At 43.8% G+C, this 23,090-nt stretch overlaps 2 protein-coding genes and 1 long non-coding RNA gene across 3 annotated transcripts; all 3 read left to right on the top strand.

Moving 5' to 3' along the window:
• Window positions 1–1,134: 1,134 nt before the first annotated feature.
• tm9sf4.L (transmembrane 9 superfamily protein member 4 L homeolog) lies at window positions 1,135–13,161 on the top strand. The gene is given in 18 exon segments (NM_001089850.1): window positions 1,135–1,161; window positions 5,234–5,347; window positions 5,434–5,533; window positions 5,650–5,818; window positions 6,171–6,300; window positions 6,520–6,643; window positions 7,246–7,364; window positions 8,357–8,468; window positions 8,553–8,623; window positions 8,707–8,839; window positions 8,921–9,002; window positions 9,082–9,157; window positions 9,321–9,404; window positions 10,304–10,479; window positions 10,565–10,628; window positions 10,978–11,097; window positions 12,060–12,149; window positions 12,229–13,161. Coding segments are annotated over 18 exon segments (1,929 nt in total). The 5' UTR covers window positions 1,135–1,146; the 3' UTR covers window positions 12,379–13,161.
• A 1,533-nt stretch (window positions 13,162–14,694) lies between these two features.
• pofut1.L (protein O-fucosyltransferase 1 L homeolog) lies at window positions 14,695–21,697 on the top strand. Its single transcript, NM_001088891.1, is given in 7 exon segments — window positions 14,695–14,818; window positions 16,360–16,481; window positions 17,194–17,376; window positions 18,193–18,305; window positions 20,225–20,417; window positions 20,837–21,079; window positions 21,164–21,697. Coding segments are annotated over 7 exon segments (1,143 nt in total). The 5' UTR covers window positions 14,695–14,718; the 3' UTR covers window positions 21,353–21,697.
• A 470-nt stretch (window positions 21,698–22,167) lies between these two features.
• On the top strand, window positions 22,168–22,748 carry LOC121398028. Its single transcript, XR_005964081.1, has 2 exons — window positions 22,168–22,383; window positions 22,461–22,748. It is a non-coding gene; the product is annotated as an uncharacterized LOC121398028 (long non-coding RNA).
• The last annotated feature ends 342 nt before the right edge of the window (window positions 22,749–23,090 follow it).

The raw sequence follows: 23,090 nt of genomic DNA, 5'->3' as shown, positions 1-23,090 counted from the left end.
ACACAAATAATATGCAAATAATACACAAGAATACACAATAATACACAAGAATACACAAATAATACGCAAAGAATACACAATAATACACAAATAATACACAATAATACACAAAGAAAACACAAGAATACACAAGAATACACAATACTAAACAAGAATGCACAAGAATACACAATAATACACAAATAATACACATAGAATAAACAATGATACACAAAGAATACACAAGATAATACACATAGAATAAACAATGATACACAAAGAATACACAAGAATACACAATACCCAAATAATACATAATAATACACAAAGAATACACAATAATACACAAATAATACACAAGAAATACACAATAATACACAAATAATACACAATAATACTCAAGAATACACAAGAATACACAAATAATATGCAAATAATACACAAGAATACACAATAATACACAAGAATACACAAATAATACGCAAAGAATACACAATAATACACAAATAATACACAATAATACACAAAGAAAACACAAGAATACACAAGAATACACAATACTAAACAAGAATGCACAAGAATACACAATAATACACAAATAATACACAATAATACACAAAGAAAGCCGACATTGATGAAAGGGGTTTTATTGTATAATGGTTGTTCAATCTGTAACAATAATGAGTTTATTGCATAAATAAATAGGTAAAACTGTGACGAGGCTATAATAATAAAAACAAAAAAAAACAGTCAAAAATAAAAACCAGAAAAAGAAAGTGCCAAAAGTGTTCATTTGTGCGGAACAATGTGAGGAATGTTTGGAAGGGGAAGAACCAGTTAAAGGAGAAAAGCAGGTTGAGCCGGTGCAAATCTGTAGTGTTACTGAGTGAACAGCTGAGCTTATTGTATTATATACACAGAGCTCACAGCTCGATGTGCCCCAACTATCTCCGTGCCGTGCTACAGACATGACACATCTATACATCTATATATCATCTATATATCAAACCTAATATCCCACGGACAAACAAGAGGCACAAGTAGCTAAATAGGTTGACACATAACAAAGTTGCTTCCAATACCGGGGAGGAGGTGGAGATGACGACTGTTCCCATAGAAACAAGGCCAGGCTGCTTCCGCTACGTCACTGGGACACGTGGATCCAAGATGGCGGCAGCTGCGGTGAGTTTGTTTCCCAGTCAGTTCCGGGGTCTTTTGCGAGGCTGAAAGTGGGGGCACCGGGCAAATAGAGGTGGGACAGGGGGGCCGAAGTGTAGCAGAACGTGGAACTGTACCCGAGTAGCCCAGAAACATCCTGTGCTTTCAGTTGTACTAACCCTAACCATATACATCTAGCCAGTGTTCCGCCCTCATCAGCTCTCCTGCCCCTCCCCTCAACTTATGCCTTAATGTTACTCTCTGTGCGACTGTGCCCCCCAAATATTACTCTCTGTGCCCCCATCAACATTCCTTCCCTCAAATATTACCCTCTGTGCCCCCATCAGTATTTCTTCTCCCAAATATTACCCTCTGTGCCCCCATCAACATTCCTACCCCCAAATATTATCCTCTGTGCCCCCATCAACATTCCTACCCCCAAATATTACCCTCTGTGCCCCCATCAGTATTTCTTCTCCCAAATATTACCCTCTGTGCCCCCATCAACATTCCTACCCCCAAATATTACCCTCTGTGCCCCCATCACTATTCCTTCCCCCAAATATTACCCTCTGTGCCCCCATCAACATTCCTACCCCCAAATATTACCCTCTGTGCCCCCATCAACATTCCTACCCCCAAATATTATCCTCTGTGCCCCCATCAACATTCCTACCCCCAAATATTACCCTCTGTGCCCCCATCAGTATTTCTTCTCCCAAATATTACCCTCTGTGCCCCCATCAACATTCCTACCCCCAAAATATTACCCTCTGTGCCCCCATCACTATTCCTACCCCCAAATATTATCCTCTGTGCCCCCATCAACATTCCTTCCCTCAAATATTACCCTCTGTGCCCCCATCAGTATTTCTTCTCCCAAATATTACCCTCTGTGCCCCATCAACATTCCTACCCCCAAATATTACCCTCTGTGCCCCCATCAACATTCCTACCCCCAAATATTACCCTCTGTGCCCCCATCAACATTCCTACCCCCAAATATTATCCTCTGTGCCCCCATCAACATTCCTTCCCTCAAATATTACCCTCTGTACCCCCATCAGTATTTCTTCTCCCAAATATTACCCTCTGTGCCCCCATCAACATTCCTACCCCCAAATATTACCCTCTGTTCCCCCATCACTATTCCTTCCCCCAAATATTACCCTCTCTACCCCTAAAATGTTCCCCGTCGTCAGAAGGCTGTTGCTCTCTCACTGGAGACCATCATACACAGTGTTATTTCCCTGCAGTAGAACCTGTTGGGCACTTTGCCAATACATGTCCCACAAACTATCCATTATCTGTCACATAAATGAACCCTATAGTTACAAATGGTACACTGTAGGAGCCCAGCAGGGCCCTGTGTAAGAGCCAGTGAGAGGGGATTAACCCATTCCCAAGGCTAATGGCATGGGGGGGGGGGGCAGATTTCAGCCAGTGACAACATACCCAAAACTGACCTTTACTGCCTCCCATGGAAATCAAGTTAGGGTTACATCCACCAGTCAGGTGGGCCAGGGTTTGGTGCTTTTGTATTGGCTGAATCTACTGTGTGTGCGTTGGCTCCAGACTGCTGCTCCCTAGCCTTGTACAGGCTCTACCCAAGGGAATGAAAGTCTCAGGGTTTAGGGTTACTTGGAGTGTGGTGGTACTTTTTCAGATCACAACAAGTGTAGGGCTTCTGATCAGATCTGTTAGTAGAGCAAGTCCTGGCAACAAATAGTCTGGTTTTAGAGTCACAATCAGTCATTCAAACATTGGCACTGGAGTATCATGCCACACTGCAGGCTGGTCTGTATTCCAATGGGTTCTAATTAAGGGCCACTATTGTGAAAATGAACATTTAATATAAGCTTCATCATACTGAAATAAGAAACTATCTAAATGTAACCAATTAAAAATTCTGGCACATTTCTGAAACAATTAAGTTAATCTTCACTTCCTGTCAGCATCTCTCTTGCTCTATGCAGGAGTTGGATTTTGAATTATAGGTTTAATATAGTCTGGGTGGGTGGTGGGAGTGTGGCACTCCTTTTCCCTGTCTTTCTACATGCAGGATTTGTGCCAAAGTTAGTTATTTAGTTAGATTTTGTTGCACGAAGAGAGACTGAAGAGAAACAGTTACTCAGTAGGTGATAGGAAGATAAAGATGATTAAAGACATGAGCGACATGTGCATTATATGCAGTATGTTTACTAATTAATGAAGATGGTCAGAGCTAGTGATGTGTGTGTCAAGAAAAAGTCGCTCAAAGTCAACATCCTGTTCAGTCCAGACTTGTCCATGGGTGTGCGCTCTAATAACACAACAGGGGTGTCACTCTTAGGTACCAATTCTGGTAATTTCTGATTGGCACCCACTGCCTTCACAAGAACACACTCTTAAGGTGACCATACACATCTCAATCACCATCTTTTGTTTCAATGCAGTCATTTAGAGCTGAATCCTCACATAAATATTAAAAAATCAACAGAATTCTACTTGTATCTGATGATTTAGCAGTAAACACTGCCCGACGGTTGGGCTCCTTCAAAGGCGTTTGATCAAAATTTTCCGACCTGGACCAACAGCGAGCCGTCCGATATCCCAAGTATTTTGCCGATATTGGTCAGCTGGTCTCTTGCCATACATACACTGAATATTGTTATGTGTGATAATATCTGTGTGTTTATGGCCACTTTAAGGCTCATGCTGCAGTCGGCCACCAGCCATGCTGGTTGGAAGGAGATTTTGGTTTCAGCCATTATGTGCGAAGAATGAACCAAGGATTATGTCTCCTGTTTGTGGTTATTTGGAAAATCAAGAGCAAGCAACCAAAGTGGAAATGAAATATGCATGAGAGATGGATAGGAAATGACCCAATACAAATATAGCCCCACAGAGTCTTTCTTTTTGGTCACCGGGGTCAGTGAGTCCTTTAAGGTGAGAAGGGGCTGATAGTATATTGTTTTAATTAAGAATAATCTATTTCTTCCCATCTCTTCAGTTCAAGGGGGCAAATAGCAAGATTGAAAGTACTTTCATCTCATTCCTGTTTTTCAGAGCAGTTGTGAGAAAAGAAGACCCTTAAATCATGTTACCCTTTCCAGTTATTATTTCTGGTGTAACAAAACGCTACCTTAACTGTAAATTTTTTATAATTGGGATATCTTCATACTGTAATTGGAGGGAAAGTGGAAGCACTCCAGGCTACAAAGAAAAAAATATAATATGTTTAAATACAATGGAAGTGCAACTGATTTATCCTATTAATCAATGCACAAATAATTCAATATATATGCTAGTGCATGTGTGTATAAAGACAGGGGTTTTTAGTTACAAAGTTATGATCAGAAAATTGGTAAGCCACCATACCACGTCAAGGTAAACCCCATATGGTGCTCCCTAACTGTTTCCCTCTGGTCAATAATATAAAATCAGTAGTCCTTGGGCTAGATCCTCCCACTAGCTGCTGCAGCTTTTAAATGGAGAGATTGCCCAAACCAACAGCCATTTTTAAAGGTATGGGACCACTTTAGTTGAAGGGGTGGGTAGGGGGTGCTATTACAAACCACTGTGAGCATCGCCCGCTCTAGGCTACATAACTACAAGGGGAGGGAAAGTGGAAGCACTCCAGGCTACAAAGAAAAAAATATAATATGTTTAAATACAATGGAAGTGCAACTGATTTATCTTCATACTGTACTGTCATTCTGGTACTGAATAAGTGATAAAGATAAATGGGATATGTGCTATATCAGCATAAAAATAACAGATCTCAGACACAGAGGCTAAGAGGCCAGGCTAATAGATGATGAAGTGGTATGTGGGTTGGGGGGGTTATTAACTTAGTGTCTATTGACCGACCCATGAGCCCATAGTTCAATGGACATACCTCCTTACATTGATATGTCCATGTGTGAACTTTCAGGTGGATATTTGGGGAACTGTTTAAATCTGTGGAGAAGCATGTGGATAGTGTGTGGGCAATGGGGGTAGCCCAGTGTGCATAGAACAAGAGCATGTGAGATTGTGGGGAGATGTGTGGGTGCTTGTGAAACTGTTGTTTTATGAAGAGTTTTGAATTCAGGACTTGTTTGTTGTTGTTTAGGAGGGTTTCCTGGGCCTGCTCCTAAGTTTCTCCCTCCTTCATGGAATTCAGTCCTTCTATGTTCCTGGTGTTGCACCTATTAACTTCCTCCAGGATGCCCCTGTGGACATAAAGGTGAGTGGCAAGTTTGGCAATGGGGGTCTACCTGTGGGTGCTGGGATCTGCCATTTTGAATCTAAACATTTGTGTGTGTGCACCAGGCTGTGAAGCTCACCAGTTCCCGTACACAGCTGCCATATGAGTACTACTCACTGCCCTTCTGCCAGCCTCCTGAGATCACCTACAAGTCAGAGAATCTGGGTAAGTTCCCAACAGGCTTTGTAAAGTGTAAGAGAGGAGCATTGGATTTTGAATTGGAATTGCACCACTGGAGCTGTTTACATTTTGGGTCATGGGTACTCTGTTTGTTCCGGTAGGTGAGGTCCTACGTGGGGATCGAATTGTTAACACTCCTTTCCGAGTTCTTATGAACAGTGATAAAAAGTGTGAGGTTGTGTGCGGGAGTCCGAGCAAACCCCATGTGCTGAATGTGGAACAGAGCAAGCTGATGGCAGAGCGCATTCGGGAGGACTATTATGTTCACCTGTGAGTCTTTTTCTCTGCGTTTGTATAAAACCTAATACACAGAGCTGCCCTTTCTGCCAAAACAGCTCAGGAATAGGCTGTATATCAGCTTGCCTATAATGGCTATACTGCAGGGTAATGCTGTCCAACAGGAGGCCTGTGTGCTGCTAATGACTGTTGAGTATAACCTCATTATTAACTACCCCCGCTAAAAGGTGTGCAACAGATACTCATTTTTGAGTCCCACTATGTGATAAAACTGTTGGGGAGCACTGGTCCGGATTATAATCCCTATGGATGGGTGGAGTTGCTAGGAGGGGCTGTGGGTGTGTGTTTTCTCAGACTTCCATCTCCTCATTGCCCCTGGGTACAGGATAGCGGATAACCTGCCTGTGGCCACTAGACTGGATCTCTATTTAAACCGCGAGGAGGAGGATAAGAAGAAAGAAAAGGATGTTCAGTTTGAACATGGCTACCGTCTTGGCTTCACTGACAACAACAAGGTAAAGGTGTGGGGTTGGGTGAACTCTGCTCATGTTGATGGGGTGAAATGGAATAGCTAACCATTCTCAACAGGGTGAAATGGGGGTGCAGGAAAAGATACATCCTCTTCTTATCTTGGGAGAGGACACAGTATTGGATGTACCTTGTAATCTTTTTTCAGGGGTTGAATTAAGGATTTTTTTTAACCTCAGCTACTATGTTTGTTTGTTTCTCTCTAGTTCTACCTGCACAATCACCTGTCCTTCTATTTATATTCTCACCGGGAAGAAGTGGAAGAGAAACAGGAGCCCACCTATAGGGTAGTGAGATTTGAGGTCATTCCCCAGAGCATCAGATTGGAAGGTAAATTGTGTCATGTCGTGAGAGAAGAGGCTACCAACACAAAGACTTAAAGGGCAAGCATTTCTTAGAGGCATCAAAGTAGAAGTGTTCAAATTTCAGGAGTATTAGTGGGTGTGCGGTTATAGGGGGTGGAAGTGCACAGGTATTAGAAGTGTGCACCAGTAAGGGGTATGCCAGTGGAAGTATACAGCTACCGGGAGCAAGAGTGGAAGTGCACCGGTATTAGGGGTTCACAAGTGGAAGTACAGTAGAAGTGTGCACCAGTAAGGGGCATGCCAGTGGAAGTATGCAGCTCCCTGGAGCAGGAGAGGAAGTGTATGGGTATCGAGGGAAGTTAGTCATTGCTGTTCTTTAGAGGTGTTATGGGCTTGATCTTCAGAAATCGTTTCTCCAAGATGTTACCTACATACTTTGTGGCAACCTGGGGATGCCGTGCATACTGTACAAAGAAGTGGGTCACATGAGCAGTAGGAATTCCCCAAAGCAAAATTGATCAGTGGGAGTGTTCCCAAAGGAGCATACAGTGGCTAGGCACAAACGCACACATGATTCTAAACTAGTTGTACTATGAAATATTTCTCTAACAATGCTATCTCTTGCAGATCTGAAAGGGAACGATCAGGGTTCATGTACCGTCCCTGAGAGCTCCACTTCTGCGCCCCAAGAGATCGATCCCTCCAAGGAGAACAACATTGTTTTCACATACTCTGTTCATTGGCAGGTAGGACAGCATCCATGATGTGTGGGGATTGGTTGCTTCCCTAGTACTTTTTTTTTTTTTCCTTAAAGGAACAGTAAAACAAAAAAAAAAAGTGTTTTAACGTAATGAAAATTTAATGCAGTGTTGCCCTGCACTGGTAAAACTGGTGTGTTTGCTTAAGAAACACTACTATTGTTTATATAAATAAGCTGCTGTTTAGCAATGGGGGCAGCCAAAGGAGAAAAGGCTCAGGTTACACGGCAGATAGCAAATAATCTTTGTCTGTCTAATGGTGTTATGTGTTATCCATTAGTTAACCTGTGCCATATAGCCGTTTTTCAATTTCCGCCATTGCTCCACAGCAGCTTGTTAATATGAACTTTAGTAGTGTTTCTGAAGCAAACACACCAGTTTTACTAGTGCAGGGCAACACTACATGATATTTTCCTTTAAAGGGGTTGTTCACAATTGAGTTAACTTTTAGTATGATGTAGAGAGTGATATTTGGATACAAGTTGCATTTGGTTTTCATTTTTTATTATTTGTGAGTTAGGGTTTTTTTTTTTTAATTCTTCTGGTTTTTTTCAGCAGCTCTCCAGTTTGCAATTTCAGCAATCTGGTTGCTAGGGGCCAAATTACCCTAGCAACCATGTACTAATTTGAGTAAGAGGCTGGAATATAAATAGGGGAGGGTCTGATTAGAAAGATGAGTAATAAGTGGCAATAACAATACATTTGCAGTCTTACAGAGCAAGGCAAATAATTCAAAAACTGTAAAAAAGAAAAAATTAAGGCCTGTTGTAAAGTTTCTTAGAATTGGCCGTTCTATAACATACTAAAAAGTAACTTAAAGCTGAACTGCCCCTTTAATGTACTTGGGGCTGCAGCTATGATGTGTGGGGATTTGCTGCCCCTTGGTGCTGGGGTCATTTCTTTCAGTAGAGAAGTAGTGTAGTTGGTGCAGGGGCAGCAGTTTGGGTGTCAGTGCTGAAATTTGCTCTTTTGCTTTTCAGGAGAGTGACATAAAGTGGGCCTCACGCTGGGACACCTACCTGACCATGAGTGATGTCCAGATCCACTGGTTCTCCATCATCAATTCAGTGGTTGTTGTCTTCTTCCTATCAGGTGAGTGGTAACCAATACCGACCTTCATCCTCCCTTCATCCTGGGTATTTAGAATGACTCATGTTTCCCTTTTGTGGCCCCTAGGTATCCTGAGCATGATCATAATCCGGACACTGAGAAAGGACATTGCTAATTACAACAAAGAGGATGACATTGTAAGTTCCCTTAGGGCAACACGACAACTTAATGTTCATGAAGGAGCTTTCCCCTGATTCATTCCCTGTATCTTTCATCACAGGAGGACACAATGGAAGAGTCTGGTTGGAAACTCGTACATGGAGATGTGTTCAGACCTCCCCAGTATCCCATGATTCTCAGCTCTCTCCTGGGTTCCGGCATCCAGCTCTTCTGCATGGTCCTCATTGTTATTTGTGAGTTGGGTTTTAGCTACATATGTATTGTGTGGGAATGATGGCTAAAGAGTGCATATTAACAAACCTCTGCATGTTCAGTCGTAGCCATGATGGGGATGCTGTCACCCTCCAGCAGGGGAGCCCTGATGACAACCGCTTGTTTCCTCTTCATGTTTATGGGGTGAGATTGCTTGTTTCATTCTGGCTACATGCCCCATATTGTAAACGCTAAAACTCACACTTGGCATCTTCTCTTCCAGGGTTTTTGGAGGATTCTTCGCTGGGCGTCTTTATCGGACCCTAAAGGGCCACCGATGGCGGAAAGGGGCATTTTGTGTATGTTTTTATGGATAGATGCCTTTTGTTAGGGTCAGAGTGAGGCAGGCGGTAAGAGTGAATGAGGAGGGGAGGTGTATGGGAGGTCACTGGTAAGCTGCCAATTATCACTGAACTGTGTGGATGTGGTACCCTATATAACCCGCTGTTTTCTTTCTCATAGACGGCTACGCTGTACCCAGGAGTGGTGTTCGGAATCTGTTTTGTGCTAAACTGTTTTATCTGGGGGAAACATTCCTCTGGGGCGGTGAGTTACATTGCACTAAGGGCAAAAGCTATTGGCTAGGGTTTTTTTTTTTTTTTTTTTAATCTCTTTTATTTTTCAAAAACAGATGCATAGACAGAGAATATTGGCTAGGGTTTTATGGGGAGATCAATCTTTTGGGAGCACGGAGTTGCAGAACCCCTCGAGCGCTCTTTTTTAATGAATAAGAGAATATAAGAGAATAGTCCCTTAGCAGCAGTACCAGCTTCAAGACTTGTGGGGTAAATACCAAGCAGCTTTGAAATCTGACCCTAATCTCTCAGGCACATTTGCTGCAGGTCAGTCTGATTAGGCCACAGATACTCAGTTGGACGGTGTTCGGGACTCTTACTGGTCCATTGTCGGACACTTACCGTGTTTTACTTAAACCTTTGGATCACTGTGCTGCGGAGAGATGCAGCTCAACCTGACTCGTGTTCTTCACAGGTTTTTCCTTGCACCACCCATTCTCCCTTCTGAACCAACAAGCTACCCAGTCCCTGTTGGTGAGAAGCTCCTCCCACTAGGTGACAGTGTAAGAATGGTGTTCATCCTTCACTGTTGGGCAGGCACTGGGCATATTGTTATAACAGAAGGAAGACCAATGGGGAAAGGACCTGGGTGAGGCTGAACAGCATCTCTCGGCGGGACAATGACCCAAGCACAAAACGGTTGAGTGTCCTGCAATGGCCAAATCACAGCCCTAAAAATAGAGGTGCACAAATAAGAGTAACCTGTACAGCCTGCAGCCAATCTGCCAGGGAGTATGGGCCCCAATCCCCCTAAAAATCTGGGGTGTTGACAAGGCACTGTACATTGCAGTGAGGGTAAGCCCAGTGACTCTAGTTCCTTATATCTGGGTCGGCGTTCCATTGTATTCTCATACTGTGTTGCAATTGTAGGTGCCGTTCCCCACCATGGTTGCCCTGCTGTGCATGTGGTTTGGAATCTCTCTGCCCCTGGTGTACCTGGGCTACTACTTTGGGTTCAGGAAGCAGCCATATGATAACCCTGTGCGAACCAATCAGATCCCAAGGCAAATTCCAGAGCAACGTTGGTACATGAAGAGATTTGTTGGGTGAGTTAAATGATACAAAGCCGTCGGGGGTGGGGTTGCAGCACAGTTCCATGTCCAATCTAATCTCTTCCTGTTACCCCTGTAGGATCCTGATGGCTGGAATCCTTCCCTTTGGGGCCATGTTCATCGAACTCTTCTTTATCTTCAGTGTAAGTCACTGAATTACCATATGCTGATCTGTTGCATGTGTGGGGCAAATAGCCCTTAAATTACTGCCCTTCTATCTGCACTGATACCACATGAAGCTGCCCCACTTGTTACCTAGATATATGTTTAGTTATAACTAAACATATATCTGCCAAATTGCCTCCCCAAGCTGAAGGCCTGGGGCTTAAGAACCTGGACCCCCTGTAATCATTGGTAAGTGTACCTTACTATCTACCCCAAGGAAACACTGGATATTTACCCGTTTTTTTCCCACCTATTCCTTTCCGTCCTGCAAATAGACTATTGCCCACTTGTTATCTCTCTAACTCAACCTGGCTCTTTTCCATACAGGCCATTTGGGAGAATCAGTTCTACTATCTGTTTGGCTTCCTCTTCCTCGTATTTATTATCCTTGTGGTGTCTTGTTCCCAAATCAGCATTGTCATGGTCTACTTTCAGCTGTGTGCCGAGGTGAGTACCCATCTGCCCAGTCTGTGTGCTATCCCAACCCAGCACAGCTACTCCTCAATGTATGAATACAAATGTTCTGGGCACACAATAAACTATACCCTCATACTGTACTGTCTAAGGGAATCAATATGGCACCTCCCTCCTCCCATATGTATAAATACAAATATACAGAGAAGGAATGTTCTGGGCACACAATAAGCTATACCCTCATACTGTACTGTCTAAGGGAATCAATATGGCACCTCCTCCCATTACAAATATACAGAGATGGAATGTTCTGGGCCTACAATACGCTATACCCTTATACTGTACTGCCAGGGAATCAATATGGCACCTTCTGCCCATATGTATAAATACAAATATACAGAGAAGGAATGTTCTGGGCACACACTAAGCTATACCCTCATACTGTACTGTCTAAGGGAATCAATATGGCACCTCCCTCCTCCCATATGTATAAATACAAATATACAGAGAAGGAATGTTCTGGGCACACAATAAGCTATACCCTCATACTGTACTGTCTAAGGGAATCAATATGGCACCTCCTCCCATATGTATAAATACAAATATACAGAGAAGGAATGTTCTGGGCACACAATAAGCTATACCCTCATACTGTACTGTCTAAGGGAATCAATATGGCACCTCCCCCTCCCATATGTATAAATACAAATATACAGAGAAGGAATGTTCTGGGCACACAATAAGCTATACCCTCATACTGTACTGTCTAAGGGAATCAATATGGCACCTCCTCCTCCCATATGTATAAATACAAATATACAGAGAAGGAATGTTCTGGGCACACAATAAGCTATACCCTCATACTGTACTGTCTAAGGGAATCAATATGGCACCTCCCTCCTCTCATATGTATAAATACAAATATACAGAGGTGTGGTGAATATAATGTACTGTTTGTGTGTGCATAGCGTGTGGACATGTTTTTCTCCCTGCAGGATTATCGCTGGTGGTGGAGAACGTTTCTGGTGTCTGGCGGTTCTGCATTTTACGTTCTAATCTATGCTGTCTTCTACTTTGTTAATAAGGTAGGTGTATCTGTGACACTGGGGATCAGTGGTTGTGGTTCCTCTTGCCAGACCCTCATTGTTGCTGCTTGCCTTTTAGTTGGACATTGTGGAGTTTATCCCATCCCTCCTCTATTTCGGATACACGGCTCTTATGGTGTTGTCCTTCTGGCTTCTCACTGGCACCATCGGCTTCTACGCTGCCTACATGTTTATCCGTAAGATCTATGCAGCTGTGAAAATAGACTGAGCTGCACTTTGTTGGCAGCCAACCAGCACAAGCCGGAGCCTGTCCCCTCTGCTGAGACGCCACCATCAGGGAGACGTCATTGATAAACCAGTCATCTTCATGAAGAATGTCATGTTTGGTACCGTGTCCATGGATGGGGGGAGGAGTTGCCTAACTGCATTTTAACCCATTCCACTGGTTTTTACATTTTATCTGAAATCTGTCCCATGTCTGATTCTACTTTCTTTTTAAATTATTCTTTTTGGGGTTGAGATCAAGGGGAAGCTGCAGAGGTGATTAGAGGTAGCGGAAGCACTTTAGGGGTTAGGTTACGCATCAGTGAAGGAATTATGATTGGCGCCCCAGGTACTCCTTAGTGCACGTACAGTAAGGCACAGGTGCTGCTGGTGATAAAGGCCTGACACACAGTATTTGCCTGGCTGTTTCCTGGAGGATCATGTAGCAGCAGCTTTTGGTGTGCCAGTGGCCCTGCCGTGTGTCAGCACAGGGAATTACTGTTAGTATTTGTCTGATCGAAGAGTCCGGAACAGAAACGTCTGCAAATCCCAGGGCAAGCACCCCATTGGCTGGCACGCTGGCTCTTTATAGAGAGGGTCCTGGCCCCAGATATTAGAAACAAATGTGTGTTGGCTCTGGGACCAGTTAGGACTGGATCAGCACATAATCCAATATCGGGTATTTCACAAAACAAATACCTTTTGACAAAAAATGGTTGATTTTTTTTCTTTTTATTGTATTCATTATTGTGCCCTTTTTGTAAATAAATTTAACCCCTATGGTGTCCATTTCTGGTTTGACTCTACATCATTTACTGTGTTTGCTGTGCGCCAATCACTTGCTGTCTAGGAAAAGCATAACCCCCCGCAACCTATTGCATACACTTACAGTCAGCTCCTTGCTTCCTATTAAACTTTAACACTGAACGTTAACTTTTGCTTCTTAAAAAAAAAAAAAGAACATGTTGAGTACAAAGCCTAAAATTGCTCTGTGAGCAATGGGCCCATTGTTATTCAAACAGCCCAACAGGACTACAGCTTATGGCACTTGGGGAGTAGGGACTGATGCAAATGACACTGTGCAGAGCTGCAGAATATGTTGGCATTGTATGAATAAAGGATAATATAACTCCAGATAAGATCTTCACTGTACTCCAAGGTCTTGGCCACAGTCGTCTTTCACCTTATAGCTATCCCAGTAGCCTACCTAACCGGCTTATGTTACCAGCCTAGGTAGAGATAGACTACCCACTTGTCATTCGAGAGATACGGATCTATTTCTGGCACAGAGATGCTCAACACCCATGTGCCATTAGGGAATACAGCTCTTTTCCTGGCACAGATGCCCAATGCTCACGTCATTAGAGATATACATATTTATTCCTGGCACAGAGATGCCCATTACTGGCCTATTAAGGATATAACAGTCCATTTCTGGCACAGAGATGCCCACATGTTATTATGTATATAATGATCCATTCTCACATGTCATTAGAGATGTACATATTTATTCCTGGCACAGATGCCCAATGTGCATATGTCATTAGAGATATACAAAGCCATGCCTGGCACAGAGATACCCAATGGCCACATGTCAGATATACAGACCCATTCCTGGCACAAAGATGCCCAGTGCCCACATCATTAGAAATACACCCAATGCCCACATGAATACAGATCTATTCCTGGCACAGAGTTGCCCTTATGTCAGATATACAGACCCATTCCTGGCACAAAGATGCCCAGTGCCAACATCATTAGAAATACACCCAATGCCCACATGTCATTAGGGAATACAGATCTATTACTGGCACAGAGTTGCCCTTATGTCAGATATACAGACCCATTCCTGGCACAAAGATGCCCAATGCCCACTTGTCATTAGGGAATACAGATCTATTCCTGGTACAGAGATGCCCAATACCCACATGACTGTGTGTAATAATAATGTCTATGTCCTTGGTAGTAGGGGTGGCTTACAGAGCAGTGACCCCTCCCTCCTGGCCCCACTATGTATAATGCTCTTTGCACAGCAATAAAACAAAGCTGATGAACAATGAGTGCAGTCCATTACTTAAAACACTGGGTGCCCTAAAAATGGCCCTAACACACCTCATCGCCTTGTTATAATGTGCCTGCTTAGGGTTATTATTAGTATTACTGTTGTTGCTATTTTCTCTTGGAATAAGAGGGTAGAACAGCATTCACTAACAATTTCATTCCGAGTATCCTTCCTGCCTGTACCAAGATGGCGACCTCTCCCATAATCCTTAGAAATGTCGGCTCCCGAGCAATATGGCGGCGCCCATCACTTGTTTTCCGGGTGTGAGCAGAGCGGGAGGGAATGGAGCGCGGTGTTTGGCTTTTTCTTCTGCTTCTGCCCTTTGTCGGGTGTGAGGGGCTTTATAACTCTAACGGATACATCGTGTACTGCCCCTGCATGGGTACGTTTCCCTAGAGTTTATAATTTAGCCACAGCGGTGCCCGAGGGACGGTCTGTGGTTTGTTATAATGTCATTGTCTGGGTCCAGGGTATAGACCCGCGCTGTGTAGTGGGACTCGCAACATGGGGTGTGTTGGATTAGGTGCTTTATCTGCTGTGTCAGGTAAGTTAGTAGAGACTGTCCTCGGCTGCGGCTGAATGAAGCAGTACACTGGCTTAGCTCATATTGGGAGTATGTTGTGGGTACTGTCTGTGCGGGGGTTTAATAGTTTGGAGAGGACACCTTGGCTACCTGTCAAGTACTGTTGAGGTGGCAGTGTTTTGTGCTGGCAAGTTTATGGCTACAGTGCTGGGTAGTGAGAATGAGGGAGTATAGTGGGTTGGGTATTTTGGTTTCTGTGTAGGGTAATGACGCAGGATGGGGAAGAGATGGATTATAGGGTACAGGAGAGGTTTAGGGCTCTTACAGACCAGCGTTTTTACCTGCACTCCCCTGCGTTCTGGTTTCATGCGTTCAGCCGCAAGGGAGCGCAGGGTTAGACGCACTGAATTCTTTTCAATGTGGCTGTACTCACACAGACGCATGTAAGCGCCGAACGCAGGTTGGGACGCAGCATGTTGCATTTTACCTGGGTTCGGCGCTTACATGCGTCTGTGTGAGTACAGCCATATTGAAAAGAATTCAGCTGCAGGGGAGCACAGGGGTAGACGCACTGAACGCATGAAACCGGAACGCAGGGGAGTGCAGGTAAAAACGCTCGTCTGTTAGAGCCCTTAGGCTGTGTACCTGCCATATATTGCAGTGCCTATCCACAGAGCATTAAACTTTTGGAGGACTGAGTTTGTCTGCACAGGTGGGAGAATATAGGACTCCTGGGGGCATTTGTTAGTGCAGCTAAATTTCTATACACTAGAAAAGTCCCCACTGGTTGCTCTGTGCCCTGTTGACTGCCCTCACCCAGTGTAACCTGTTCATGAACAACCTCATTGCATCTGTTACGTAGTTGTTTTTCACAGCTCTTTGTACATACCTCATTTCATCATATCCCTGGATAAAGCGATCTGTGGAATGCAGGTTTTTCTCTACTCTATAAAGATTCATTCGTTCCCAAGGGCACTGACTGTTGTTTTAGTGTTCCAACTGGACACTCACGTGCCAGTGAAACGCCAAGGTATATTTATAGCCCCTGTACTACTCGGCGACTCCATTATCCTCATCATTTACTATAATCTGGGCCCTGGTCGAGTGCATAATTGGCCCACTGTGGGTTAATGTTTGGGCAGTAGACTTGGAAGCTGTGTTAGTGTATGTACCCAGCTGGCATTCCTGGGGTTCCTTCTCACATGGTGCTTCAATGTTTTACTGATTTATGTGGGGTCCAGCCTATGAACATGAAGGTGGTAACAGTCTGGCTGGAGGGTGGCATGAAGTTGGGTCTGCCATATGTATTGGCCACATTGCCCATATGCAGCATCATTTCCACTTTTGGTGATGGCACATAAAGTGGAAAACTGGTGGTATTGCCATTTGTGTTTTAACAGGGCGATTTGGCAATCAAGCGGATCATTTCTTGGGATCCTTAGCATTTGCTAAGATGGTAAATCGTACCCTCGTGGTTCCGCCATGGATTGTTTATAATCACCATAGGCCACCGTACACCAATGTAAGTACCTTGACTTTCCAGCCTGTCTATATGTACTAACACATGTGGGCAGAGAAGTGTCAGTAGATGCTAACCCTAATATATGAACAGGATTTGGGGGTGTGCAACTCTTAACCATTTCCACGCTAACATGTAGAATCTTCTGCTGATGGCATGGAAGTTACTGTGCCAGCAAGGTAGGTTGTTCTGCAAAGTGCTGCCAAGAACATTACCTGTGGCTGGTGGAGAAAAGTGATATGGTACCCAGAGCTGCCAGTATGCTGCCATTTGCTACCCTCTTCCCCCCACAAGCTGTTGGCAAGAAAATCTGTATTTTTCTTATGTACTTTTTTTTTCACTCCTTGCCCCCCACATTTACATTTTTTTCTGCAGCCCCCAATGGGGGGTTATCCATATATTAGGTGCCCCAGGGAAATAACTACAAGTTTAGCCCAGACCATTTATTAGAAAACAATGCACCAGCCCCAGCTTGATTTCCCAGAAACCCCTTGGGCACAAGGACACGTAAAATGTAATTGTAGACACAGGTGACAAATCAAGTTAAGATAGCAGCAGTACCGCAAAGAACTGTTTAAATAATGCCAATACTTTCAGACGCCCCTTCCCCCAGTGAATAATGCTTTTCTTGCCCCAAAGGAGTGTGTAGCTGGGGAAATTATAATTACTTGAGTATTAAAAGCTGATACTATGAAACACTGTAATTCCTCCCTAGGTGCATGTCCCGTATGAGGAATTCTTTCAGCTGGAGCCCCTGCGCCAGTTTCATCAAGTGATCAGCATGGAGGAATTTATGGAACAATTAGCGCCAGTGTTGTGGCCCCCCACTAAGCGATTGGCCTATTGTTTCACAGCCGCAGCCCAGAGGAGCCCTGATAAGAAGAGCTGCCCTATGAAGGTAAGTAGCAGGAAAAAAGGGAATAGAAGGGCAACTGTATCTACACTGATTGGAAAGGGAAACTGGAACCACCCTATCATGAAGGGAAATATTGGGTCATCCATAGACTGGGCCATCTACTTAATGAGTAGAGCTCTATGTGCTGTGGGAGTATAGCCTATAGCCCACTTGATTCAGAGTATTTGGTTGATATTTGATTATAAGGGGGTTTTTGTGCCATCCATTAATTGGGGAGGGGTAATTGTGCCATCCATTAATTGGGATTGGACTCTTGGGCCATCCATTAATTGGGGAGAGGTTAATTGACCATCCATTAATTGGGGAGGGGTTAATGGACCATCCATTAATTGGGGAGGGGTTAATGGACCATCCATTAATTGGGGAGGGGTTAATGGACCATCCATTAATTGGGGAGGGGTTAATGGACCATCCATTAATTGGGGAGGGGTTAATGGACCATCCATTAATTGGGGAGGGGTTAATGGACCATCCATTAATTGGGGAGGGGTTAATGGACCATCCATTAATTGGGGAGGGGTTAATGGACCATCCATTAACTGGGGAGGGGTTAATGGACCATCCATTAACTGGGGAGGGGTTATTGGGCCATCCGTTGATCAGGGATTCGTTTTTGGGCCATCCATAAATAGGGAAATTGTGGAGACCTAAATGTGACACATATGGGAGACAAATAGAGGGTCAGATCAGAGGCAACCAATTAATATTAAAGGGATCCTGTGGTCAAGGTTGGACCTGAAATTCCTGAGATCTGATTGGCGGGAGCAATCTAACTGGCTAATATGCTTGTGTTTGTAGGATGGAAACCCATTTGGGCCTTTCTGGGATCACTTTCATGTGGATTTCACTCAGTCTGAGCTATTTGATGGCATTACCTTCAGTGCCTATTATAAAGATGTGTGGATTAGCAGGTAAATAGAAATGGGGTACCAATGAAAAAGATGCAATGAATTTGGGGTCTGTTGCTGTGCTGGAATTCTTGGGGGGGGGGGGAACTGGCAGATTTTGCCATTTGTTCATTTACAATGAGCACTGTTGTAATTGCGGAGTATGCCTTCTTTGTGCTGGTGAGGGTATAGATTATTGCTTCTGCTTCTGGTACCATAGAGTCAGTGGGGGCAGAAGGACAAAAGGCTTAAGTAGGGTGGCATCCCAGGTCCCTATATTTGCCCCATCTTTTTGATCTTGATGTGGCTGATCCAAACCTATTGTAAAATCTGGTGGGAGGAGCCAGCAGGCACTGGATAGCTTGTTGGCTCAGAAGGGACCATGGACAGCGCTAATGGAAATTCTGCAAGAAACCTGGGTCAGGCTACTTAAGAACTGAATCTTGGTGGAGATAAAACCAAAGAGCTGAAGGCTGCAAAATGTGCAGCTGGGCCCAATGGTTGGATTTGGGCTCTGATGTTGAAACTTACCTTAACATCTCGGTGCAAATATATCTGCTTAAAGGAACAGTAACACCAAAAAATGAAAATGTCTTAAAGTAAAGAAATTATCATATGCTGTTGTGCTGCACTGGTAAAACTGGGGTCTTTGCTTCAGAAACACTACTATAGTTTATATAAACAAGCTGCTGATTACCCATGGGGGCAGCCATTCAAAGCTGAAAAAGGAGAAAGGGCACAGGATACACCGCAGATAATGGATAAGCTCTGTAATATACAATGGGATTCTTCAGAACTTATTTGTTATCTACTGTGTAGCCTGTGCTTGAATGGTTGCCCCCATGGCTAAACAGCAGCTTGTTTATATAAACTATAGTAGTACTTATCTGTTATCTACTGTGTATCCTGTGCTTGAATGGCTGCCCCCATGGCTACACAGCAGCTTGTTTATATAAACTATAGTAGTACTTATCTGTTATCTACTGTGTATCCTGTGCTTGAATGGCTGCCCCCATGGCTACACAGCAGTTTGTTTATATAAACTATAGTAGTACTTATCTGTTATCTACTGTGTATCCTGTGCTTGAATGGCTGCCCCCATGGCTACTCAGCAGCTTGTTTATATAAACTATAGTAGAGTTTCTGAAGCAAGCGCACCAGTTTTACCAGTGCAGGGCATTAAAACACTTTAATTTTTGGTGTTACTGTTCCTTTAAGCCATCTTATTGCAGAGTGGACATTAAATGTAAAAGAATTATGTGCAACAATGTGACATTATTTATCACTGAGTAGAACAATTCCCTTATCTCTGTGTATTTGTGTTTATACATATGGGAGGAGGTGCCATATTGATTCCCTTAGACAGTACAGTATGAGTGTATAGCTTATTGTGTGCCCAGAACATTCCTTCTCTGTATATTTGTATTTATACATATGGGAGGAGGAGGTGCCATATTGATTCCCTTAGACAGTACAGTATGAGGGTATAGCTTATTGTGTGCCCAGAACATTCCTTCTCTGTATATTTGTATTTATACATATGGGAGGAGGAGGTGCCATATTGATTCCCTTAGTACAGCATGTGCTCATTATGACCAGTTGTCTGTCTGCCATTCTCTCTGGAATGAATCGCTTGCAGTCCCTGTTGATTTGAACAGGTGTATACAATACACTGCATTCCCACAGGCAGAACAGTCACTGATCTGATGTACATGCTGCAGTCTGTGTGTTACTATTTCTTGCCCAGACTCATCTACCTGTACAACAGTGGCCTACCTCTACAGTGCTCACAGCCAAACCTCCTTTTCTTAAAAATGGCTGTATTGGGCAGAATGGCAAAGAAAGTTCCAGCAATTAAGGCAAGAATGCTCTGATGGGAGGCGTAGTTTGGTTCCGATTCTGTGGCACTAGTTAATATAATAACCCATATGATTTTGTACAAGGTTTCCCCCATCCCAGCACCCAGTCATCGCTCTCCCAGGGGCCCCGGCACAGTTCCCAGTTTTAGAGGAGCATCGATCACTGCAGAGATACATAGTGTGGTCTGAGAAGATTGTGCGTGAGGGAGAGGAACAGATCCGATCACTGCTTGTAAGGCCGTATGTGGGAATTCATCTGAGGATTGGCTCTGATTGGGTAAGTCCAGAGTATCTGCAGTATAGAGACAGGAAGCAGAATCCAGATGGGCGAATAATTATTCCCACTTGTTGTTACTCACCCATGTGTCAGGTGTAGCAGGACACACTGGGTGGGTCTCCTCGACTCCTGCAGACTTGAAAGCTCTTCAGCCCAGCTGTAGATTCACAGTCTATGACTTAGGTCTGGTGTTTAGTCTCAGAACACGTTACATCTAGAGGAACATGTTCTACTGTGTGCCCATTAACTGACGGGTCAGTGGTCACAAAATGCCTACAAAGACATGGGGTCAAAGCATGTGGGTATAATGCAGCCAAGCTTGGCCAATAAGACTGCATGCCAAGTGTCCAATGAAGAGGCCAACTGGCTACATTGCATTAAATGTATCCACCTGTTTAATGATTTTTGTTTCTTCTAAGAAAAATGCTTGTAAAATGCTGAAGGATGGAACGGCCGGTTCCCATTTCATGGCCTCCCCACAGTGTGTTGGCTATGACAGGTACAGAGCTGCCCCCCTCACCATGGACATGTGCCTTCCTGATCTCAAGGAGATGAGACGAGCGTTGACGCTATGGGTGGAAAGGTCTAATGCCAGATCAGTGTATATTGCCACTGACTCCACCTCATACACTGCAGAGATACAAGCTTTCTTGGGAAACGAGGTGAGCATGGAGCCAAATGCATCATGGAGGATAGTGACAGTTAGCACTGGAGGAAGCTCATGGCTAATGTTCCTTTCTTTGCAGGTGAGAGTTGTGTGTCTCCAGCCAGAGGTGGCTCAGATTGATCTATACATCCTGGCCCAGGCCGACCATTTTATTGGCAACTGTGTTTCCTCTTTCACTGCTTTTGTCAAGCGAGATCGAGATGTTCATGGAAGACCATCATCATTCTTTGGCATGGATTCCCCTGGGGTGGTGCAGGATGAGCTGTGAAAAGGTGACACAGGCCAATATGATGTAGGGGGCAAGTGATGCCAGGCGGGTGTCTTGTTTGCCTGTTGAGCTCAGGACAAGCTCATTGACATGCAGTATAAGCCCAGGTAACAAAGATAGAGATGCTCCCTTCCTGGGCTTTGGCTGGCCAATTTCCTACTTAGTGGTGGCAATAAAGACTCCATGAAATCAGGCCTTTTGGGAGGCAGAAAAGGACTTTTCGGCAGATATCTTAGCAACACACAAAGCTCTCTCTGTCTAAAAGCACATCATTTAGCCACAGGCTTTTATTAATTTTATGTCTTTGAATATTTACACTTTTCACTAATAAAAGAGTTCAACGAATCTGCAGGATTGTGAGAGGAGGAGAAGCTACAGTAGACCCAATAAAATCTGGGCCACTTAACCTTCAGGTACTGAAAGGAACGCTGCAAAGGAGCCATAAGGAATATCGTTCTGTTAGGGTTAAGCAGTACACTATTAAAGGAGACGGAAAGCTACTTAAGTAGTTTATTGCCAATAGATTAGCCGCAATAGTACAAGCTATAAAACTATATTTATTCTGCAGGTTTACCAAACCTGAGTAAACAGCTCTTGAAGTGTTCTCTGTTTGTTTAGGATAGCAGCTGCCATATTGTCTTGGTGTGACATCACTTCCTGCCCGAGTCTCTCCCTGCTCACTCATAGCTCTGGGCTCAGATTACAGCAGGAAGGGGAGTAGAGAGGAGCAAACTGAGCATGCTCAAGCCCTAGCCCTGGAGGTATAAGCTGAAAACAGGAAGTCTGATACAGAAGCCCATGAGTACACAATAGAAGGAGAGAAATGTGATGTTTCTTTTGACAAAGGACTCAGAGCAGCATTATTTTGAGGGGTTACTGGTGTATTTATATAGACCTTTCTGACAAAGCTAATTTCCTTCTCCTTTAATGTTCCTTATAGGATATTTTGTGCAACATGTATATACAACCTAGCACAAGAAGTGATTTGCCGATCTTCGTAGGAGGGGCAAACTCACTGGAATTCACTAAAAGTAGGGTTCCGTGTAAACCTTGAAAGGGCAGTATTTCCCGTTGTGTAATATGAGTCTAATGCATTTGTCTTGTGCAGATCATTAAAGGGGCACTATCCCCTCATGTGCAATGTGAGTGCAAAGGAGCAGTATTGTGAAAGAAGTACAAGTACTTGTAGGGAATGGGAGTACAGCCATCTCTTTAATATAGTCTTAAACATAAATAGAGTTGAAGACCTCCATCTTGAGTGCAATATACAACTGATACGTGTGCTGGAAATCCAGGAGCGCAAAGATACACATGGCAGTGGCCACGCAAAGGAATTACCAAAGCCTTACAGACAAGGGTGTGAATGCAATCATTTACGACCACAACGCCACTTGTTTACCTGAAAATACATCAAACATTTTAGAGGAAGACCAAAAAGCGGTTTATGCAAATGTTCCACAGAGATATGGAACCCCGGAGTCCTCATTAGAGCTAGTGCAGGAGGCAGAACCTTTGTCAAAGGAAGGAGACCAAATGGATGAGTGTTTCTATAATTGACTTTGTAATTATTTACGATATATATACCTGCTTTGATATATGCAGCACAGGGATTTGGCCAAATCTGAACCGTCATTGCATATGTACGTTAGGTGCTGGAAGGGTTAAAGAGAACTGTTAAAGAGAACTTACTAGTTGCCCTGCACTAGTAAAATTGATAGGTTTGCTTCAGAAACACTAC

This window comes from Xenopus laevis, chromosome 9_10L (genome assembly GCF_017654675.1).
Source record: "Xenopus laevis strain J_2021 chromosome 9_10L, Xenopus_laevis_v10.1, whole genome shotgun sequence".
NCBI lineage: Eukaryota > Metazoa > Chordata > Amphibia > Anura > Pipidae > Xenopus > Xenopus laevis.
The sequence above is the reverse complement of the archived record's forward strand: the minus strand, read 5'-3'. Positions and strand labels throughout refer to the sequence as shown.